Below are 17,788 nucleotides of genomic sequence, written 5' to 3'. Positions count from 1 at the left end.
AAAACCATGCCTCTAATGCAAGCAAAATCGTGCCTCTCACGGAAGGGAAAAAATATGTTTTTTTTTCGTTTCCGAGAGGCTCACGAAAGCAAAATCATGCCTCTTACGGAAGCAAAATTATGCCTTTCAGAAAGAAGAAAAAAGAGAAAACGTGTGCTTTTTCGTTTCCGAGAGGCACTGTCGTGCCTCTCGCGGAAGCAAAAACATACCTCTCAGTGTGGGCCTAGGACACACTTTACTCCATATTTTGATATCATCATTATAATTCAACTCAAGGAAAGGTGCGCTTGGCACACATTTGAGAGAATAGTGCGCGCAGAAGATGGACACAAACTCTCCCTCCTTAGGCCGTGTTTGGTTGCCTGCATGAGGCCCAACTAGGCCCGCACGGGAAGAAAACAACATGTGTTGGTTGACTGCATACACTGTTGGGCCTGCATGGCATGATGTTTAAAGCACTTCTGAGCCTGGCTCCCTGGGAACGCTCGAATCAGCAGTTCTCCAAAGCCAGGCCCGAGCGGTGCATGTGGACGGCGGTGGCCCAATTCACTTCTGCAAGGTCATCCTTGCACCGAAGCTTGAGTGCATCCCCATGCCCCTGGATTTCACCAAGCACTCGTCGCGGTGCCCACGGAGTTCAAGCTGATGAACAACACCGGCTGCTCCTGGACGGTGACGGTGAAGCTGATGAACGGCAGGGTGACCCTGGATCAGGGTTGGGCCACCTACGCCGGCGTTCATCAGATCACGATCGGCTACATGGTGACGTTCAAGCTCCTGACTCCCGACACCCTCAAGGTCATCATCTTCGACGGCGATGGCATTGAGATGGTCAACAAGTGTGGGAAGCACGACGAAGCCTTCGCCGCCAGGGACTAGGGCCGGGGCACCTCTTTCCCAAGTACTGTCGAGTCTGCTTTATGGTTTATGCGTTGAACTGTTTGAACTATCGTTATGATATGTGGTACTATGTTATCTGAACTATGTTGCTAAGTAGTTGATGCTCGGTTTATGCTTTGCTCTGCATATGATGTGTGCTACATGGTTGCGCCAAAGTGTGCTGGTAACCTCGCCGACTAGCCAAAGAGGTTACCACACACCAGGCGTTGCATACAACCAAACACCATGTCTTGGGTTTGTCCACTAAGATGCATGCAACCAAACACCGGGCAGTGCGGTTCGGTCCATGCAGGCAACCAAACAACTTGCAGATGGTGTATTTGAGGCTGCATTTGCATAGTCAGGCTGAGTTGAAAAGGCTATGCAATGTTGTTACTGTAGACTACTACGGCAACCAAACACGTCGATAGTAGAGCAACAAAGTACGAAGCTGGTTGAAGCTACAACGTTCACCGTAGCTCTCATGTAGGAGCAGCACAACAAGCTGTAACAGCACACTATCAGAATGTACAGTCACGGAACAGAGTCGGCACCGGAAATGTATGGTACACAGCATGCATGCACTGAAACTGCGTAATGGGTGTACTTGAAGATCCAGGCGAAAAGCAGACGAGGAATTAAACTGTTTGATGTCCCCGCGTTGCAAGTGAAGTTACTCCTGCTGCTGTCCTGCAGATGCAGCAACCGTTAGCAGTAGCGCCGTACTCTCTCTTTCTCGTGTACTACGACTGCAACCGAAAGTCGGGAGAAAAGCTTCGTCCGCTCACCTCACCTGACCGCAGTTACTGCAGCCGGCGGCATTTATCTACGCTTTCCAGCAAGGAATCCAATCCAAGCCGGATCCAGGCAAAACTTTGAGAAATGGGAGGAAACAACCACATGGATTACAGCGAATCTCAACGCAATTCAAATCTGAATCAGCCGACAGGGCATTGTTTATGGTTCGTTTTTACCTGCCCGAGACTGACACCATGTGCAGGCGCCCGATTACAGCGGCAAATTCACAGTTTCACCAACATTTTACTTGAAGAGTTCACCTTTATTATCTTTAATCCGTCTCGGTAACAACCACTATGTAACAGTGAAAAGGCAGAGAGCGAGATCAAGAACAGTTTGGCTCAATGGATGCCAAAATGTACATGCATGGAGGCAAGAATTAATGGCATACAGAGGCAACCAACGTATGTCATGTATGTCCACCGATGATCGACAAGAGGTCGGTGTCGAGCAAGAACCAGTAAGAGAATCAGCCACGGGAGCACTCGGCGGGGAACCCCTTGGGGAACCGCCAGCCGTCGTCGCAGTAGTTGTAGCGCATGTAATTCTTCTTAGCCCAAGCGAGGGTGCCCCGCTCTGCGGCGCTGGGCCGGCGCCGCATCCAGCGGCCGGTGTCGGCGGGGCAGGCGAGCGGGCGGCCGGCGCCGGCGGGCACGCAGGCGTCCGCGGAGTAGCCGCGGTAGGAGGCGACGAAGGGCGCGGCGGCCCAGTCCACCTTCACCTTGCCCCGCTGCGTCGCCCAGTAGCTGCCGTCCCAGAGCGTGGCGTGCACCGCCATGGGCTTGGCGCCCGGGTAGGGCAGGTCGGCGTGGCGGGTGAAGCAGCGGACGAAGAGGCCGTCCACCTTGAAGATGACGTTCTTGGCGTTCCAGATGATGGTGTAGGTGTGGTAGTCGGCGGCCGGGTCGAACCAGAGGTAGAACTGCTGCTCCTTCTTGCCGTCGCCGTTGGCCCACACGTTGGTGTTGAGCGCCACCGGCTGGCCCGTCGTGTTGCCCATGAACTCCATGTCGATCTCGTCGTGCCCCGGCCCCTCGCCCGACGACAGCTGCATCAATCAAGTTCAAGTAGCAACGCCGGCGTCGTCAGTCGAATGTCAATCAACTAGATATATATTCTGTGCTCGATTTGAACGGGAATGGAATACGTACGTAGAAGGAGGCGACGGTGCCGGCGGAGTTGCCGGGGACGAGCTTGATCTGGACGCTGAACTGGCCGTAGAGGTAGCGGCGCCGGGAGCGGAAGGCGCCGCCGGACTGCCGGTCGAGGACGATCGACGCCACCTGCTGCCCCCGCGCGTCGTAGCCCGCGCGCACGTTGCCCTCCGTGGTGAACTCTTCGTGCAGCCACGCGGACGCCGACGCCACCAGCAGCGCCAGGGCCGCGGACACGGCAGCCCGACTCGCCATGGTGCTGGCTGCGGGTGCTCTGCTTCTTGGAGACGAGAAGGCTAGCTGCAGTGGCCGGTGGAGTTAAATGGGCATGGTTAGTGCGGTCGGTGCGGCCAAGCATAGCATAGCACAGCACAGGAGGTGGCGCCGGTTTTATACTGCTTTGGGCAAGGTCAGCGGCGGGGCAGAGCGGACGTTCTGCTGATGCGTGGGGCACGCACGCCCCCACTAGCTTGCGGTGTCGGACGGTGACCGCGGTGACCGGCACGCGCACCGCAGTCCGAACCGAACAAGCGTCCGGGCGATGGCGACGGGATTATCCGGCCATTCATTGCGGTTCGCCACTTAAGCGCATCAATGGGGGGCCGTCGCCGTCTTATCTCAGATTTTTTGCTTATCTTCCTCTGCTTTCCTTGCTGGGCGTGGGCATGGGCAAGCGTGTACTCCCTCCTCAGGTCCTGGCCGGTCACGGGCGCTGCGGTGCCCGACAGCGACGGCTGGCGGCGGTGGTTCACGCGTCGCCTGGCCGCCGTCGCTGTCGTTTCCACGGGCCGCACAAAGGAAAGAGGTACGCGCATAAATTCTTTCTCCATTGCGGCCAAGCCCAAGCTCATTAGAGGCAGTGCTTTTTCACTGCCCACTGAAGCTCAAATCCTGCACGAGGACGAGCTTAGAATCTGCCTCAACGCGTCACTCTGGGCGGTGGACGTACGCAAGCCGTGCGTCTCGGTCTCCTTCAACCCTGACGATCTCAGCTTCACTTTCAAGCTTGAGATCAACAACAGCAGGGAGGCTATGGGTGTCATTCCTGTCCGCCTGCTCTCTTTGGATGATGGTTTTTTCCCATGCTTTGATTACACCAAGGGGAAGCTTTCGCGGGAAAGTTCTCGCTCCCTCTTCTTCAACTTCTGGCCCAAGATGCTGGATGGGGGGCTTTGCTCTTGCACCCTTCCATTGCTTCCGTCTGTGGAATGCAGGCATCCACCTAAAGCTAATGTGCCTGTTGGGCTGCTTCCTGCTGTTGGGCCCGCACTTGCTTTCGCACCCAGCGACTTGCCAATAGAGAACCAATTCCCAGCCCAGCAACACTACCGGGCCCACCAGATTCTGGTGGCACGGCCCATCTGCTCCAGGCCTTTCCACCGCATCCCTCGTCCTGAGCCAGGGATACTGTTGAGCGGTCAACCGTCCCTAGTCATCTCCACTGATCTTCTGCACGGGGCGTGCGCTGCACTTCCGCCCCAGGTGGCCACCGCCCTCTGCAGCTGCCGCTTACCACCGCGTGAGCCTCCCGCTGGTGATCTACTGCCGCGCTGCGACTCTTCCCCTCCCCCTCTATGGGTGTAGGGGTGGCGGCCCCGGCCGTCCCTGCGGCCTTCGATCTCAACAACGCGGCGGAGATCCAGGACCTGGCGCCGGCTGCTCTGGGGACCCTGGAGGCGGCCAGGGCTCCCAATCTTGTTCTTGGCCAGCCGGCGGAGGAGGAGGAAGCGCCACCGCCAGTGCTCACCGCTTCGCCGAGGCGCAGTCCACGCATCAGGCGCGCCTACGACGGGGTGCGCGTGGGATCTGTCGAGCGGGCTGCTAAGAGGAAGGCGGTGGCAACAGGATCCGACTCCAGTTTGGGATCGTCCCGCCGCTCCGGTTCTTCTTGGCGCCGCAAGAAAGTCAAGACAGTGGCCGTGTCAGAACTCCTCGAGCTACCACTTCTGAACACACCGTCACCGCTCACTCGGGGCAAGCTGAAGCAGATCGCTCAGTGTTGCGACCTCAACGCCAATGCCATCCTGGAACAAGCTAAGGACAGAGCCGTCTCCGTCTCTTCGGGCGATGCCTCCAACTCTGCCAGTGCTTCTACTGGCTCTCCTGCATGTGTCTTCAACTCTTTCAATGGTTAGAGCTGACGTCTTCCTTGTAGGCCTTCGGGCAGTGCTACTTGTAGTGGTTTGGATCAAGAGTTTACCTGTGTTAGTGTACTGCAGTTATCTGTTGTTCTGTCTAGTCTTTCGAGTTTCAGTCTGTCAGAGTTAGTGGGTGTTGGTCGTCTGTCAGTCTAGAGTCTGTATGTTGTTTTTCTAGCATCTATGTCTCAATGCTTAGCACCGCTTGCTTTACTTTCATGATCATGCTGTATTTGCTTCCTAGCCCCTCGGTCCCTGGCTATGTGTTCTTTACTGCATTATGAGGATTCTGAACTGGAATGTCCGTGGACTTGGTGAGGATGACAAGTGCTCGTTGGTCCGTGACACTATAACCTCTTGCTGTCCTAGTGTTATTTGCTTGCAGGAAACCAAGCTCTCCTCTGTCTCTCCTCTCAAGTTGCGAGCTTTCTTGCCTATGCACCTCAAAGAGCATGCTGTCACTCTCTCTGACGGCACAGCTGGCGGGATTTTGGTGGCCTGGGACCTTGCTGCGGTTCTGGGACAAGTGGTTGCGCTGCATAAGTTTCACGTTACTGTCAGAATGTCCTCCACAACAACGAACACCTCCTTCCTGCTTACAACGGTTTATGCTCCATGTCTGAACAATGAGAGGCCAAGTTTCTTTGATGCAGTCAGTTCGGTTGTTGGATCGCCTGATCTCCCTTGGGTGGTTCTGGGCGATTTCAACATGTACAGGTATGCTCATGAGAAGTCTCGTGGCCAGATAAATTGGAATTTGATGGAATGCTTCAACGCTTGGATCAGAGGGCATGGTTTGGATGATGTGTGGATTGACAACAGGCTTTTTACCTGGTCTAACAAACGAGATCTTCCTACTCTTGTTCGCTTAGACCGGGTACTTGTCAATGCAGCTTGGAATCTCAGTTTCTTATAATCAAGTGCTACTTGCATTGCCTCAACCACTTCAGACCATGCGCCTGTTCTTCTATCCTTCTCCACTGACACACCTGCCAGCAAGCTGTTCCGTATGGAAAATTACTGGCTGGACATGGAGGAGCCTAGAAACATCATCACTGAGGCTTGGGGTCGAGGCACACGAGAAATCCACTCTTCTGCATCACTGATCAGCTTCAAAATGAGGCGTGTTCAAGCAGCCCTGCGGCATTGGGGCCGTATGAAGCCTAGTCTGCGGGTTCTCTTGGACAACAACAATCATGTCGTCTCTTATCTCAATGTAGTTGAAGAGAAGAGGTCGCTATCCGATATTGAAATAGTGTTAAGAGCTTTTGCCAATGCCAAGGCCGAACAGCTGATACTCTGGCAGACTACGTTTTGGCGGCGCCGGGCCAAGGTGCGGTGGTGTGTCTCTGGAGATGAGAGCACTCAGTTCTTTCATGTTGCAGCCAACTGTCAGGCCCGGCGTAATAAGATTAAAGTGCTTGTGCACAATGGGGTGGAGCATTTCCAGAATGGTCAAAAACTCAGTTTGGCCACAGAGTACTTTAAAGCAATCTTGGGACAGCCTGCCCCCTCCTTGAACACAGTGGATGTGCACTCCCTATACACTCCGCTTGATTTATCTGCCCTGACGGCACAGTTTTCCTGGGCTGAAATCATGCAAGCCATCAGTGGCTCACCCAATAACAGAAGCCCGGGACCTGACGGTTTCACCAACGAGTTTTACAAGACTTTCAAGCTGCTGCTAAAGGATGACCTGCTCCGTTTTTTTGATGATTTCCACAAAACTGAAGTTGATATTGCTGGTATTAACTCTGCTCTCATCACCCTGCTACCCAAAAAGGATACGCCCCTGGAGATGCGGGATTTCAGACCAATTTCTCTTGTACACAGTATACCCAAGCTGGTTTCTAGGGTTCTGGCATGCAGACTGAAAACTTGGATCCATCTCTTGATTCACTCCCTCTAGTCTGGCTTCTTGCGGAGCAGATCGATCATAGAAAATTTTACCCTGGCTGCCGAAATGATCCAATATGCATACAAACGGAAATTGCCGGTCATTGCTCTGAAGTTGGACTTCCATAAAGCTTTTGACAGTGTCAGTTGGTCCTGTTTACACAAAGTACTTGAAGCCAGAGGTTTTCCTCAGTTGTGGATTAGTTGGATTCATACGCTTTTCTCAACTGGCAGCTCTAAAGTCCTTCTTAATGGCGAGATGGGTGCTCCCATCCGAGCTAAGCGAGGGTTTCGGCAAGGCGACTCCTTATCCCCGTACCTCTTCATTATTGTTGCAGACGTACTGCAGAGAATGTGCTGCCATTTGTTCCAGGATGGCTCCCTGGTTCACCCACTCGGTTCGGACAATTTCTTCCCGGTTCTGCAATACGCGGATGACACGCTGATCCTTTTTCAAGGCACTACGCAGCAGGCGGCAGTTGTTAAGTCAGCCCTCACAGCTTTCTCTGCATTTTTTGGGCTCACCATAAATTTCCACAAGAGCACTCTCGTACCTGTTGTTGTGGACTCCAGCACCGCTTCGGCCATTGCCCAGATCCTAGGCTGCCCCGTTTCATCCTTTCCATGCATCTACCTGGGTCTGCCTCTCTCTCTGCACAAAATTACGCACGGTATGTTACTGCCTATTATACACAAGGTTGACCGTCGTCTTTCAGGCTGGTTAGCTACCTTCTTATCCTTAGGGGGTAGACTGACTCTCATCAACTCAGTTCTCACTGGTATATCAAGCTACTTCATGTCATGCTTTGCTTGGCCCAAGGAGTCTCTTGGGAAATTAGAAAGTCTCTTACGTGCTTTCTTCTGGCAAGGCAAGAACAAAGTCAAGGGTGGCCAATGCCTAGTGGCTTGGGATACAGTATCGTTGCCTCGTATCAATGGAGGGTTGGGAATCCATCAGCTGCAGGCTCACAATCAAGCTATGATGTGCAAGTTTGTCTCCAACGTTCTACAAGGTTCGGACATACCGTGTTATAACTGGTTTGCCACACATTACTGTCGGGCTGTTCTTCCACAACGTGCTAGTAGCAGAGACACTACCATCTGGAAAGGGTTCAGAGATCTCGTTCCTATGGTCATCAACTCCTCTAAATGTGTTCTAGGGTCTGGGCTTTTGATTTCCTTCTGGAAGGACCAATGGCTAGAAGTGGGCCGTTTATGCCAGCTCTTCCCGACGTTGTATTCCTTCGCGGCGCAGCCAGCTTGCTCAGTACAATCACAACATTCTAATGGTTCATGGGCTATTCAGCTCCACCCTAATCTCTCACAAACGGCCTCAACTGAGCTAGCTGCCCTGCAGGGTTTGTTGATGGGCATTGCTCCAAACTTACTGCATGAGGACAAACGGTCTGCTTCTGTGAGCTCAGGACAGCTTTGCACTGGATACTTCTATAGGCTACTCACCTTCCGAGGGGTTTTGACAACTTTTCACACTTGGGTTTGGGATGTGGTGATCCCCCTCAAGCACAGAATCTTCCTATGGCTTGCTTTCCGTGGCCGCCTAAACACTAAGGATAACATGGTAAAGAAAGGCTGGTCGGAGGCTGCCCCGTTTGCACATTGTGACAGTTGCCCCGCTGTTGAGTCAATCGATCACTTACTACTACGCTGTGCAAGATGGAGCTGGACGTTCTGGCTTGCTCGGCTACTAATGTTCTTTCTTTTGTGGAGCAAGCACAACACCAGATCAGTTTCAGGCACAAACGGAATGTGGCTTTCGCGGCTTGTGCTATTGCCTTGTGGCATGCTAGGAATGACAGAGTCTTCAACTCCAAAATCTGGTATGTAACATACACATGCCTTTATGCAGCAGACATGCTCCGTCTTTGGAGTTTCAGAACTCAAAATCAGCGCACCAGGGAGGTTCTCCAGGTTTGGAGACAAAAGCTGATGCATAGTGTGTAGACGAATGATGTAATCCTTCTCCCCTCCCCTCCCTTCCTCTTCCTCTTCCTTCCTCTTTTCTTCTTTAAGCCTGCTTGTATGTTGCACCTTGGTGCACCAAACAAGCTGTACTTGTACTGATACTTGTTACTTCATCAGGCTTTGGCCTGTTTTGAAATATAAGGTCGGCAGCCTGCCACCTTCTTTGTTTCAAAAAAAATTTCTCTCGAATAGGATCAGCACAATGGGTTGTGACAACACTGGCAGAATGTGCTCTCATCACTAGCAAGTCGTCATAGTGACCTGTAAGCCACCGTTGCAAAGATGGGTAGTAAAGATGATTAGAGCATCTCCAGCCGCGCCTCCAACAGGCCTCCCCAGGCCACTTTTTCGGCGCCGGCGCCGAAAAAACGGCCCAGCCGCTCCCTCAGGACGCCGAAAATCGCCGGTTCGGCCCCTTTTCCGCCCGGCGGTCACATGCCGAACCCGGCGCACTGGGCAGCAGTTGGGGCTCCGGCGCAAGGGAAAAGCGTGGCTGGCCCACACCGTCAGGGGAAAAGTCAAGGTTTTCTTCCCCGACTCGCCTCCCACCCCTCGCGCCCTCGGCCACCAGTAGCTATATCTCGGCGCCGCCCGCCGCCCTACACCGCTAGATAGCCATTCCCCGCCGGAAAAATAGCAGCGCTTCACCGCGGCAGCCCCTCCAACAGCAGCTGGGCGTTTCCGGCCGCGGAGGCGCGGTTTAGTGGCGGGTACACGCCCACCAAGCGCAAGGTGTTCGGCAATTTGCCTGCCTCGGCGATGGACTCGGATGACGAGGAAGCGCTCGCCGCGCTGCTGGAGGAGGAAGCCGAGGCCGACGTCCAGGAAGAAGAGCATCTCATGGTGCTCGCCGCCCTCGCCCAGTTGCTGGCGAGAAATGAAAAGCCGCGGCGAGGTGGCTCGGCGCCTGGGCGGGTGAAAGCAAAGAACCGGCATCGTCTCAAAGGCTACTGCATGCTCTACTCCGACTACTTCGCTGATGCTCCACTTCACGGCGAGAAAACATTTCGGCGCCGTTATCGGATGAGCCGAAAGCTCTTCCTCAGGATTGTGAATCCCATCCGGGAGTTCGACAACTACTTCAAGTGCAAGATGGATTGCACCGACGCTCTTGGATTCACCTCCATCCAGAAGTGCACGACAGCGATGAGGATGCTTGCATATGGAGCTCTCGGTGATTCACTCGACGACTATGGGCGCATGGCCGAGTCCACCAGCATAGAGTGTTTCTACAAGTTCTGTCGGGCAGTGGTGGCAGTGTTTGGACCACAATACTTGAGAATACCCAATGTGGAAGACACTGCTCGGATCGTAGCACAGAATGTAGCAAGAGGATTTCCTGGGATGCTTGGAAGCATCGACTGCATGCATTGGAAATGGAAGAATTGCCCATTTGCTTGGCAGGGGATGTACAAAGGCGCCAAAGGCGGTTGCAGTGTGGTGCTTGAGGCGGTGGCCACACAGGACCTCTGGATTTGGCACTCCTTCTTTGGGCATTCATGGAACTCACAATGACATCAACGTGCTGCAGTGCTCTCCTGTCTTTGCCAAGCTTGTTGAAGGTCATTCTCCTCCGGTGAACTTCGAGATCAATGGGCGACACTACAACAAGGGGTACTATCTAGCTGATGGCATCTATCCGAGATGGTCAACATTTGTGAAGACGATCTCAAACCCTGTGCCAGGAGGCAAGAATGCCTGGTTTGCGAAGGTTCAGGAAGCTTGCGGGAAGGATGTCGAAAGGGCATTTGGTGTGCTCCAATCTCGATTTGCTGTTGTCCGATACCCCGCTCAGACCTGGTCGAAAGATCAAATGTGGGAGATTATGACTTGGTGTGTCATCTTGCAGAACATGATCATCGAGAGCGAGCAAGAAGACACGGTGTTTGACACTGAACCATACTACAGGCAGGGTCCTCTAACCGAAGTTGATCACTAGCTACCGGCAACCTGGACTGCCTATCTCAGTATACGTCAGGAGATCCGAGACCCACAGGTGCATCATCAACTGCAGCAAGATCTGATAGAGCATCTATGGAGGCTCAAGGGTGACGCCGGGCACGACGTGTGATGAAATATGAGTTTTTATTTGTTGAACTATATAATTTGTATTGAACTATTTGTTGTTGTACTATTTTGTTGAAGTATTTGATATTTTTGTGATGAAATGTGTGATAAAAAAAATTATGTGCATAATTGAACGCCGAACAACGGCGAACCACGTCGAATATGGGCCTATTGTCGCCCATATGGACCCTTTATTCGCCGAAATGGGACTGAAAAGTGGGCCAATTTCGGCGCCTGGGGGCGACGACTGAGCGCGAAACCGCCCCCAACGCCGACTGCATCGCCGGCTCGCCCCCAGGGGGCGCTTTTTATGCGCCCTGGAACGGCTGGAGATGCTCTTAGACCACTGTACCAGGGACCTGAACCTCATCCATGCTCTGCTACTAAAGTTATCAACAGGAAATGGTTACTGAAAACTAAAATAGATGCCTCAACTGCAAGAGAACTAGTTGTCCACCTTACACATCTCTACATATAGTGCTGTTGCACATTCGCCTGGCAATGGTTCAGCAGAGCATAGCAGAGCAGGAATCCCTTTCCTCTGCTTTCAAATAGACGGTTCAAATTTAGTTGTCGATTTTTAGCAGGTTCCAGGAGCTAGTAGCCTAAAATACCCTTCAATGCAACTATACAAAAGGAAATATGCGGAATTTAAACTTGCTGTAAACTAAAAAAGTTGACACAAAAATGAGATTTATTCCGGGGTTCAATTCCTACAGCCTCAACAATCCTCCAGATGAAAAAGAACCATGTTGCCAACAAACCGGGAAGGGAACGGATAGATGGTTTGTTTTTACTCCCTCTGTCTCAAAATATAAAACATTTTTTTATACTGTCTTTGTATCAGAAAAACGTCTTACAGTTTGAGACACTTACTTATATTTTGAGACAGAGGGGAGTTTTTATCATGTTTGTATTATCATGCATAAAAAAACATAAGCTGTACAGTAGGGTTTAATTTTCGCATATTTGAAGAGAATTCGTGTGCACTAAAAATGCCCATAAACTCTTTTCCAATGCACCATCAACAAAAAAAGTTAGTTGTTCTCATATCCGGTCTTTTTTTGGATCCTTTTAGATCTACGGGCCGGCCATTCACATGAGCATAGGGAATCTATACTCGAGCCTTCGACTTGGCCCCTGGCAGGATAGGTGAGGAATAGGATTAGCGCAAGAAACTGTAACAGCACTAGCAGAATGTGCTATCTCTCATATCAAATCTGCACAATAAGCTGTGACAGCACTAGCGGCATATGCTACCACTAACAAGTCATAGCAACCTGTAAGCCATCATTGCAAAGATGGATATGTTCAGAAAGATGATTAGACAATGCCACTATACCAGGAATCCGAATCAAACCCATGCTCTGCTAGTAAATTATGAACAGGAAATGGTTTCTGGAAACTCCCATAGATGCCTGAACTAAAAGAGAACTGATTGTCCACCTTATATCTCTATGGAACTGCTAGTGCAGAGAAGCACTTGTTGCACCGGAAGGGCCGACAAAAATGGATACAGGAAGTTCACCTTGGTGATATCAGAGGAAAGAGGCAGTGTGCTCCTGTCCGTTGCCGCATTCGCCCGGCAATAGTTTCAGTAGAGCAGAGCAGGAATCCCTTTCCTCTCCTTCTTTTCCTGCCTGGAAGATCTTCCCTTCGGGCTTCTCACAGGTAGAACATGGACACTGTCAATTGGTCTTGTAAATTGTCAATGATGAGGCCATGAGGGTGTCCTAAATTACCTGATAGAATAGCACTCTATGCGGTCGCACACTGATGGATTTTCAATTTCAGATACTGCAAAAACCATATGCCATACCACCTGAGCTTGAATTATATGTACTGCACGTGTTAAACCTGTAAGAACTAACTGCAAGAAAAAAAACAATCCCTTCATTTTGGTACCTGTAAGGATAATATTGGACCATTTACTGCACCGGTCATCAGACAAACTCAGAATATACTTTTTTGACCATTCAAAAAAATACTTCTCTATATAATACTGTACAACCAATGAGTGATGGCAAAAGGAAAATTTGTTCCTGATAATTTTTGTTCTGCTGCGTGATACTTAAAAGTTAAAAGTATAACCACATTAACTGGTCGTGCAATCTCAATCAACAGTCCCTTCCATAGAGGCAAAACACAAGTTGTAGACTTGCAGTGTAATCTGGACTCACAGCACTCAAGTCTTTGGTGTCGCTCTCATGCTACTACTTGTATGTCTCCATCACAGAGACCATTGGTGCTCACCCTGACTTCTAGTTTCACTCAGAACCATAGAATTGCTATCACATCCAAACAGAAGCAAGGGGATTTTATCATGGCGGAGCTCATCATCTCGGCGGTTGTCGGGGACATGGTCGGTAGGGTGATATCTCTTCTCGCTGGCCGGTTCAAAGGCCAAGGGTGCACCGAAGCCAAGCTACGGAGGATTTGCCATATGCTTGTCAAGGTTCACAGTGCGGTAGAGGAGGCCAAAGGGAGGCAGATCACAAACTACGGTACCCTCGAGTGGCTTTCAGAACTCAGCGACAGTGTGTACCAGGGCCGCTACTTGCTCGACACGGTCGGATGCAGAGAGGAGTTTGAAGATGAGCATGCTGACAAGGTAGTTGCACAACTTTTCTCTTTCTCCTTGCTTAATCCTGCAAAGCGTGTGCGCTTAGCGGCAGGTGCCGTGAAGAGCCTATTGTCTCGCCAAGATGTTGGTGTTCCTGAGATAGATAGAGTGGTAGAGATCTTAGAGGTCGTATCCGGTGATCTCAAGGAGTTCCTGATGCTCCTACAGAACTGTCAGCCGATCCAACGCCCTTTGGCTACTAATATCTTTGTCGAGGGGCAGATGTTCGGTCGACATGTCGAGAAAGAGAGGATCATCAACTTCCTACTGCATGATGGTGGTCCATCAACTGGGGGGAAACTGGGTGTGCTCCCGATTGTTGGCAGCATGGGAGTCGGGAAGACCACCCTTGCGCAGCATGTCTGCGATGATGAGAGGGTGCGCAACCACTTCCCAATAATTTTGTATTCCAATTTCTCATACACCAGAGCAATGGCTCGGGATGAGGCGGTGTTTGTTCTTGGATCCAAACACACAGTTGGAGATGCTCAAAAATTCATCGAGTCACTACATGTACTTAAGGAGAAATGCCTCACCAAGAGGTTCTTGATGGTATTTGAAGATGTTGACATGGGCAAAAAACAGATGCTAGAAGAGTTACTGCCAATCTTGAGACATGGCAAATTCGGGAGCAGGATCATAATCACCACAAACAACGGGGATGTCGCCAGCTTGGGAACTGTGCAGCCAATCAATCTGAAGGTTATGCCGCATCAGGAGTACTGGTTCTTCTTCAAGGCACACGCGTTTGCTGGCAGAGATGTCGAGGAGGACCCAAGGATGCTAGCAGCAGGCAAGGTGATTGCGAGGAAGCTAAATGGGTCCTTCTTCGGAGCAAAAATCATCGGTGGGGTGCTGAAAGCTCATCCGAATCCCCGGTTCTGGAGCAAGGTGCTGAGGAGCAATATAGGGGGGTTGTCTCTGCTGGGCGATGGAATTGGGTACATTGGAGATTTGGCAGAAAATTTGCTACCAATCTACGCAGACGTGTGTAAGGTGACCCTTTCTAGGAGTCCATTTATCTTTCAGACAGAACTGGCTAGGTTGGAGGATCTGTATCAGGCAAGTCCGCTTGGTGATATCCGATTTGGAAAAATTCTGTTGTGCATGTCAACGTTGCCATTCCAACTCCTGAACTACACTGCTGATTGCAATGTGCGCGGACCGGACTATGCAGCAGAGTTCATAAAAATTTAATGAAGTAGGGATGTGAAGATTAGACAGGAGCTACGCCTGTTTATACGGAATCTGATGCACCCATCCCCATGGAATTGACTGCTCCGTGCAGAGCTGGATGCTCTGTTTTGAGTTGTATTATTGTTGTTTCTCTTGTCTAGCTTCGCTGGTATATACATGAAACTAGCTCCAATAACTGTAACATCTTGATGTATACTCCCTCCGTTCCTAAATACTTGTCTTTCTAGGCATTTCAACAAGTGACTACATACGGAGCAAAATGAGTGAATCTACACTCTAAAATATGTCTACATACATCCGTATGTACTCCCTCCGGTCCTTTTTACTCTGCACATTGGATTTGCCGAAAGTCAAACTTAGCTAAGTTTGACCAAATTTATATTAGAAATTATTAGCATCTATAATATCTAATAAATATAATATGAAAATATATTCCGAGATGAATCTAATGATGTTGGTGTTGTTATGTAAATGTCAATAATTGTTTATATAAACTTGGTCAAAGTTGGATGAGATTGACTTCAGACAAACCTAATATGCAGAGTAAAAAGGACCGGAGGGAGTAGTAGTCATTTGAAATGTCTAGAAAGACAAATATTTAGAAACGGAGGAAGTAGAACGGAAAGTAGTGAGTCTCTTATGTGGTGCCTAGAGCTTTGACGGGCTTGAATATGCAGTTAGAAATTCCCATTAAGAGTATCGCTCTGTGGGAGAAAATTTGCGAGTTAACCATGAAGATCTGGTTAGAAGTTCCATTACTAACTTGATTACCGGTACTCCATAGGCGACCCCTCCCTTGGGATCATAGGGGTCCTGCAATCCACTTGCCAAATCTTCTAGGCGTATATAGGTGGGGATATGTTGACCCGGGCAGCCCTGGAGACGTGGTCGTGCTGCGGAGGTGCCGGGCATTAACTATTTTTCCATTTCAACATCAACAGAGTTGGTTGAAGCTAAATCGGTCCACCATTGCTCTCATATAGGATCAGCACGATAAGTTGTAACAGCACTAGCAGAATATGCTATCACTAGCACAATAAGTCATAGCAACCTAGTGTAGATTTAAAAAAATGCAAGCCATCATTGCAAAATATAGCGAAGGAAAGTTGGATAATATTGAGAAAAAATATTTTCAAGTTCTGTTGAGTAGATTAGCCAATACCATACCCGGTACCAAAAATACATGCACTAGAACTAGTAAAGTATGAACAGGCAATGGTTTCCGAAAATCTCATAGATGCCTGAAAATCTCTATTACTCTATAGAACTCTTGCAGACAAGAACAGCTAGTGTAAAGAAGCACTTGTTGCACAGCATACAAGACAAAGGTCATATGAATCAGAGAAGAGGCCTTCACCTTGGTGACATCTGAGGAAATACGCTCCTGTCCTGCTCGGTGACGCATTTCACCCGGCGATGGTTTCAGTGGAGTAGGAGTCCTTTTCCTCTCTTCCTCTTCCTGCCTGGAACTGGAAGCTCTCTGTTTTGGGCTTCTCAGTGTTAGAAGATGGGCTGTCAATTAGTCTTGAGAAATTTTAAGGTTCATGTGTCCTAAATTTACCTGATAGAATAGCACGCTCTGCAGCCACACACGGATGATCTTCACCGATGGATTTTCAATTTTAGATATGTCACAACACCAGATGCCACACCACCTGAGCTTGAATTGTATGTACTGCACGTGTTAATCCTGTAAGTAACTGCAAGAAAAAAAATCGGCATAAGTGGCTACGGAAGACGAGTACATGACACCGCATTATGGACATGTCAATTGTACTGCAAGCACTAGTGATTAGGCCATGGATGTGGAAGCTCCAATATACAGTAGACAGGTAGCGCCTCCTTGGCTTCTAGATGTGCATGCTCCGGAAGGACTACCTCTCAAAACAAAATCCTTCCATTTTTGGTACCTGTAAGGATAATAATCGACCATATAAAGTGTTTGGGCATTTGTCTTTAACTTTTCACACATTTGAAGAGATGTACAGACATTGCAAAATCAACAAACTAAGTTGGTTGAAGCTAAACCTGTCGACTATGCTCCCATATATGATCAGCACAATAAGCTGTAACAGCACTAGCAGAATATGCCATCACTAACAAGTCATAGCAACATGTAAGCCATCGTTGCAAAATATGGCAAGGGAAAGATGGATAATGCTAAGAGAAAAAAAAACATTTTTCAACTTTCTGTTGATTAGACTAGCGATACCTATACCCGGGACCCAAATCCATGCACTGGTAGTAAAGTTATGAATGGTAAAAGGTTTCTGCAAACTCCCATAGATGCCTGAACTGAAACAGAGCTGATTGTCCACCATATATCTCTATAATATACTCCCTCTGTTTCTAAATTTAAGTATTTTTAGAGATTTCAATATGGACTACATACGGATGTATGTAGACGCATTTTAGAGTGTAAATTCTCTCATTTTGCTCTGTATGTAGTCCATATTGGAATCTCTAAAAATACTTATATTTAGGAACGGAGGGAGTAACTGCTAGCGCATAGAAACACTTGTTGCCTTTATCGGAAAAAAGAGAAACACTCATTGCACATCAGACAAGGCAAAGCTCATATGTATCTAAGAAGAGGCATTCACCTTGGTGATATCCGAGGAAATATGCTCCTCCTCTTCTCTCATCTCCTCCTCTTCCTGCCTGGAAGCTCTTCCCGTTCTGGCTTCCCACAGGCAGAAGATGGACTGTCAATTGGTCTTGCAAATTGTCAAGGATGAGGGTGTCCTAAATTTACCTGAAATAAGAACACTTGTGCAGCAGCACACAGACGGTCTTCACTGATGGATTTTCAATTTCAGATACTTTAGAAGACAAGATGCCACACCACCTGAGCCTGAATTGTACTCTACGTGTTAAACATGTAAGAAATCACATGGAAACGCAATTCCGCAAATGTGGCTATGGAAGATGACCACACAATTGTCAGGTCAGCTGCACTGCAAGCACCAGTGATTAGGCTATGGCAACTGCACTGCAGTACCTCCTTGGCTTCTAGGGATGTTGATGGTCTAAGACAAGGGCTAGGCGTTCAC

The 17,788-nt window shown here is 49.5% G+C and overlaps 2 protein-coding genes across 2 annotated transcripts; one reads left to right on the top strand and one right to left on the bottom strand.

Moving 5' to 3' along the window:
* Positions 1-1,918: 1,918 nt before the first annotated feature.
* Positions 1,919-3,202, bottom strand: LOC123147783 (xyloglucan endotransglycosylase/hydrolase protein 8). The gene is made up of 2 exons (XM_044567093.1): positions 2,829-3,202; positions 1,919-2,725 (listed from the first exon to the last, which is right to left on the bottom strand). The coding sequence occupies exons 1-2, from the start codon at positions 3,084-3,086 to the stop codon at positions 2,147-2,149; spliced, it is 837 nt and encodes a 278-aa protein (XP_044423028.1). The 5' UTR covers positions 3,087-3,202; the 3' UTR covers positions 1,919-2,146.
* Positions 3,203-13,171: 9,969 nt separating this feature from the next.
* On the top strand, positions 13,172-15,019 carry LOC123147781 (disease resistance protein RGA2). The gene has a single exon (XM_044567091.1). The coding sequence runs from the start codon at positions 13,239-13,241 to the stop codon at positions 14,733-14,735; it is 1,497 nt and encodes a 498-aa protein (XP_044423026.1). The 5' UTR covers positions 13,172-13,238; the 3' UTR covers positions 14,736-15,019.
* The last annotated feature ends 2,769 nt before the right edge of the window (positions 15,020-17,788 follow it).

The sequence above is a fragment of the Triticum aestivum genome, chromosome 7A (assembly GCF_018294505.1).
Source record: "Triticum aestivum cultivar Chinese Spring chromosome 7A, IWGSC CS RefSeq v2.1, whole genome shotgun sequence".
Lineage (NCBI taxonomy): Eukaryota > Viridiplantae > Streptophyta > Magnoliopsida > Poales > Poaceae > Triticum > Triticum aestivum.
The sequence above is the reverse complement of the archived record's forward strand: the minus strand, read 5'-3'. Positions and strand labels throughout refer to the sequence as shown.

Coding starts and splice junctions, on each gene's coding strand:
- LOC123147783 (XM_044567093.1), bottom strand. CDS start 3,086: ATGGCGAGTCGGGCTGCCGTGTCCGCGGCCCTGGCGCTGCTGGTGGCG. Junction 2,726..2,828: donor GCACCGTCGCCTCCTTCTAC/GTACGTATTCCA, acceptor TGATTGATGCAG/CTGTCGTCGGGCGAGGGGCC.
- LOC123147781 (XM_044567091.1), top strand. CDS start 13,239: ATGGCGGAGCTCATCATCTCGGCGGTTGTCGGGGACATGGTCGGTAGG.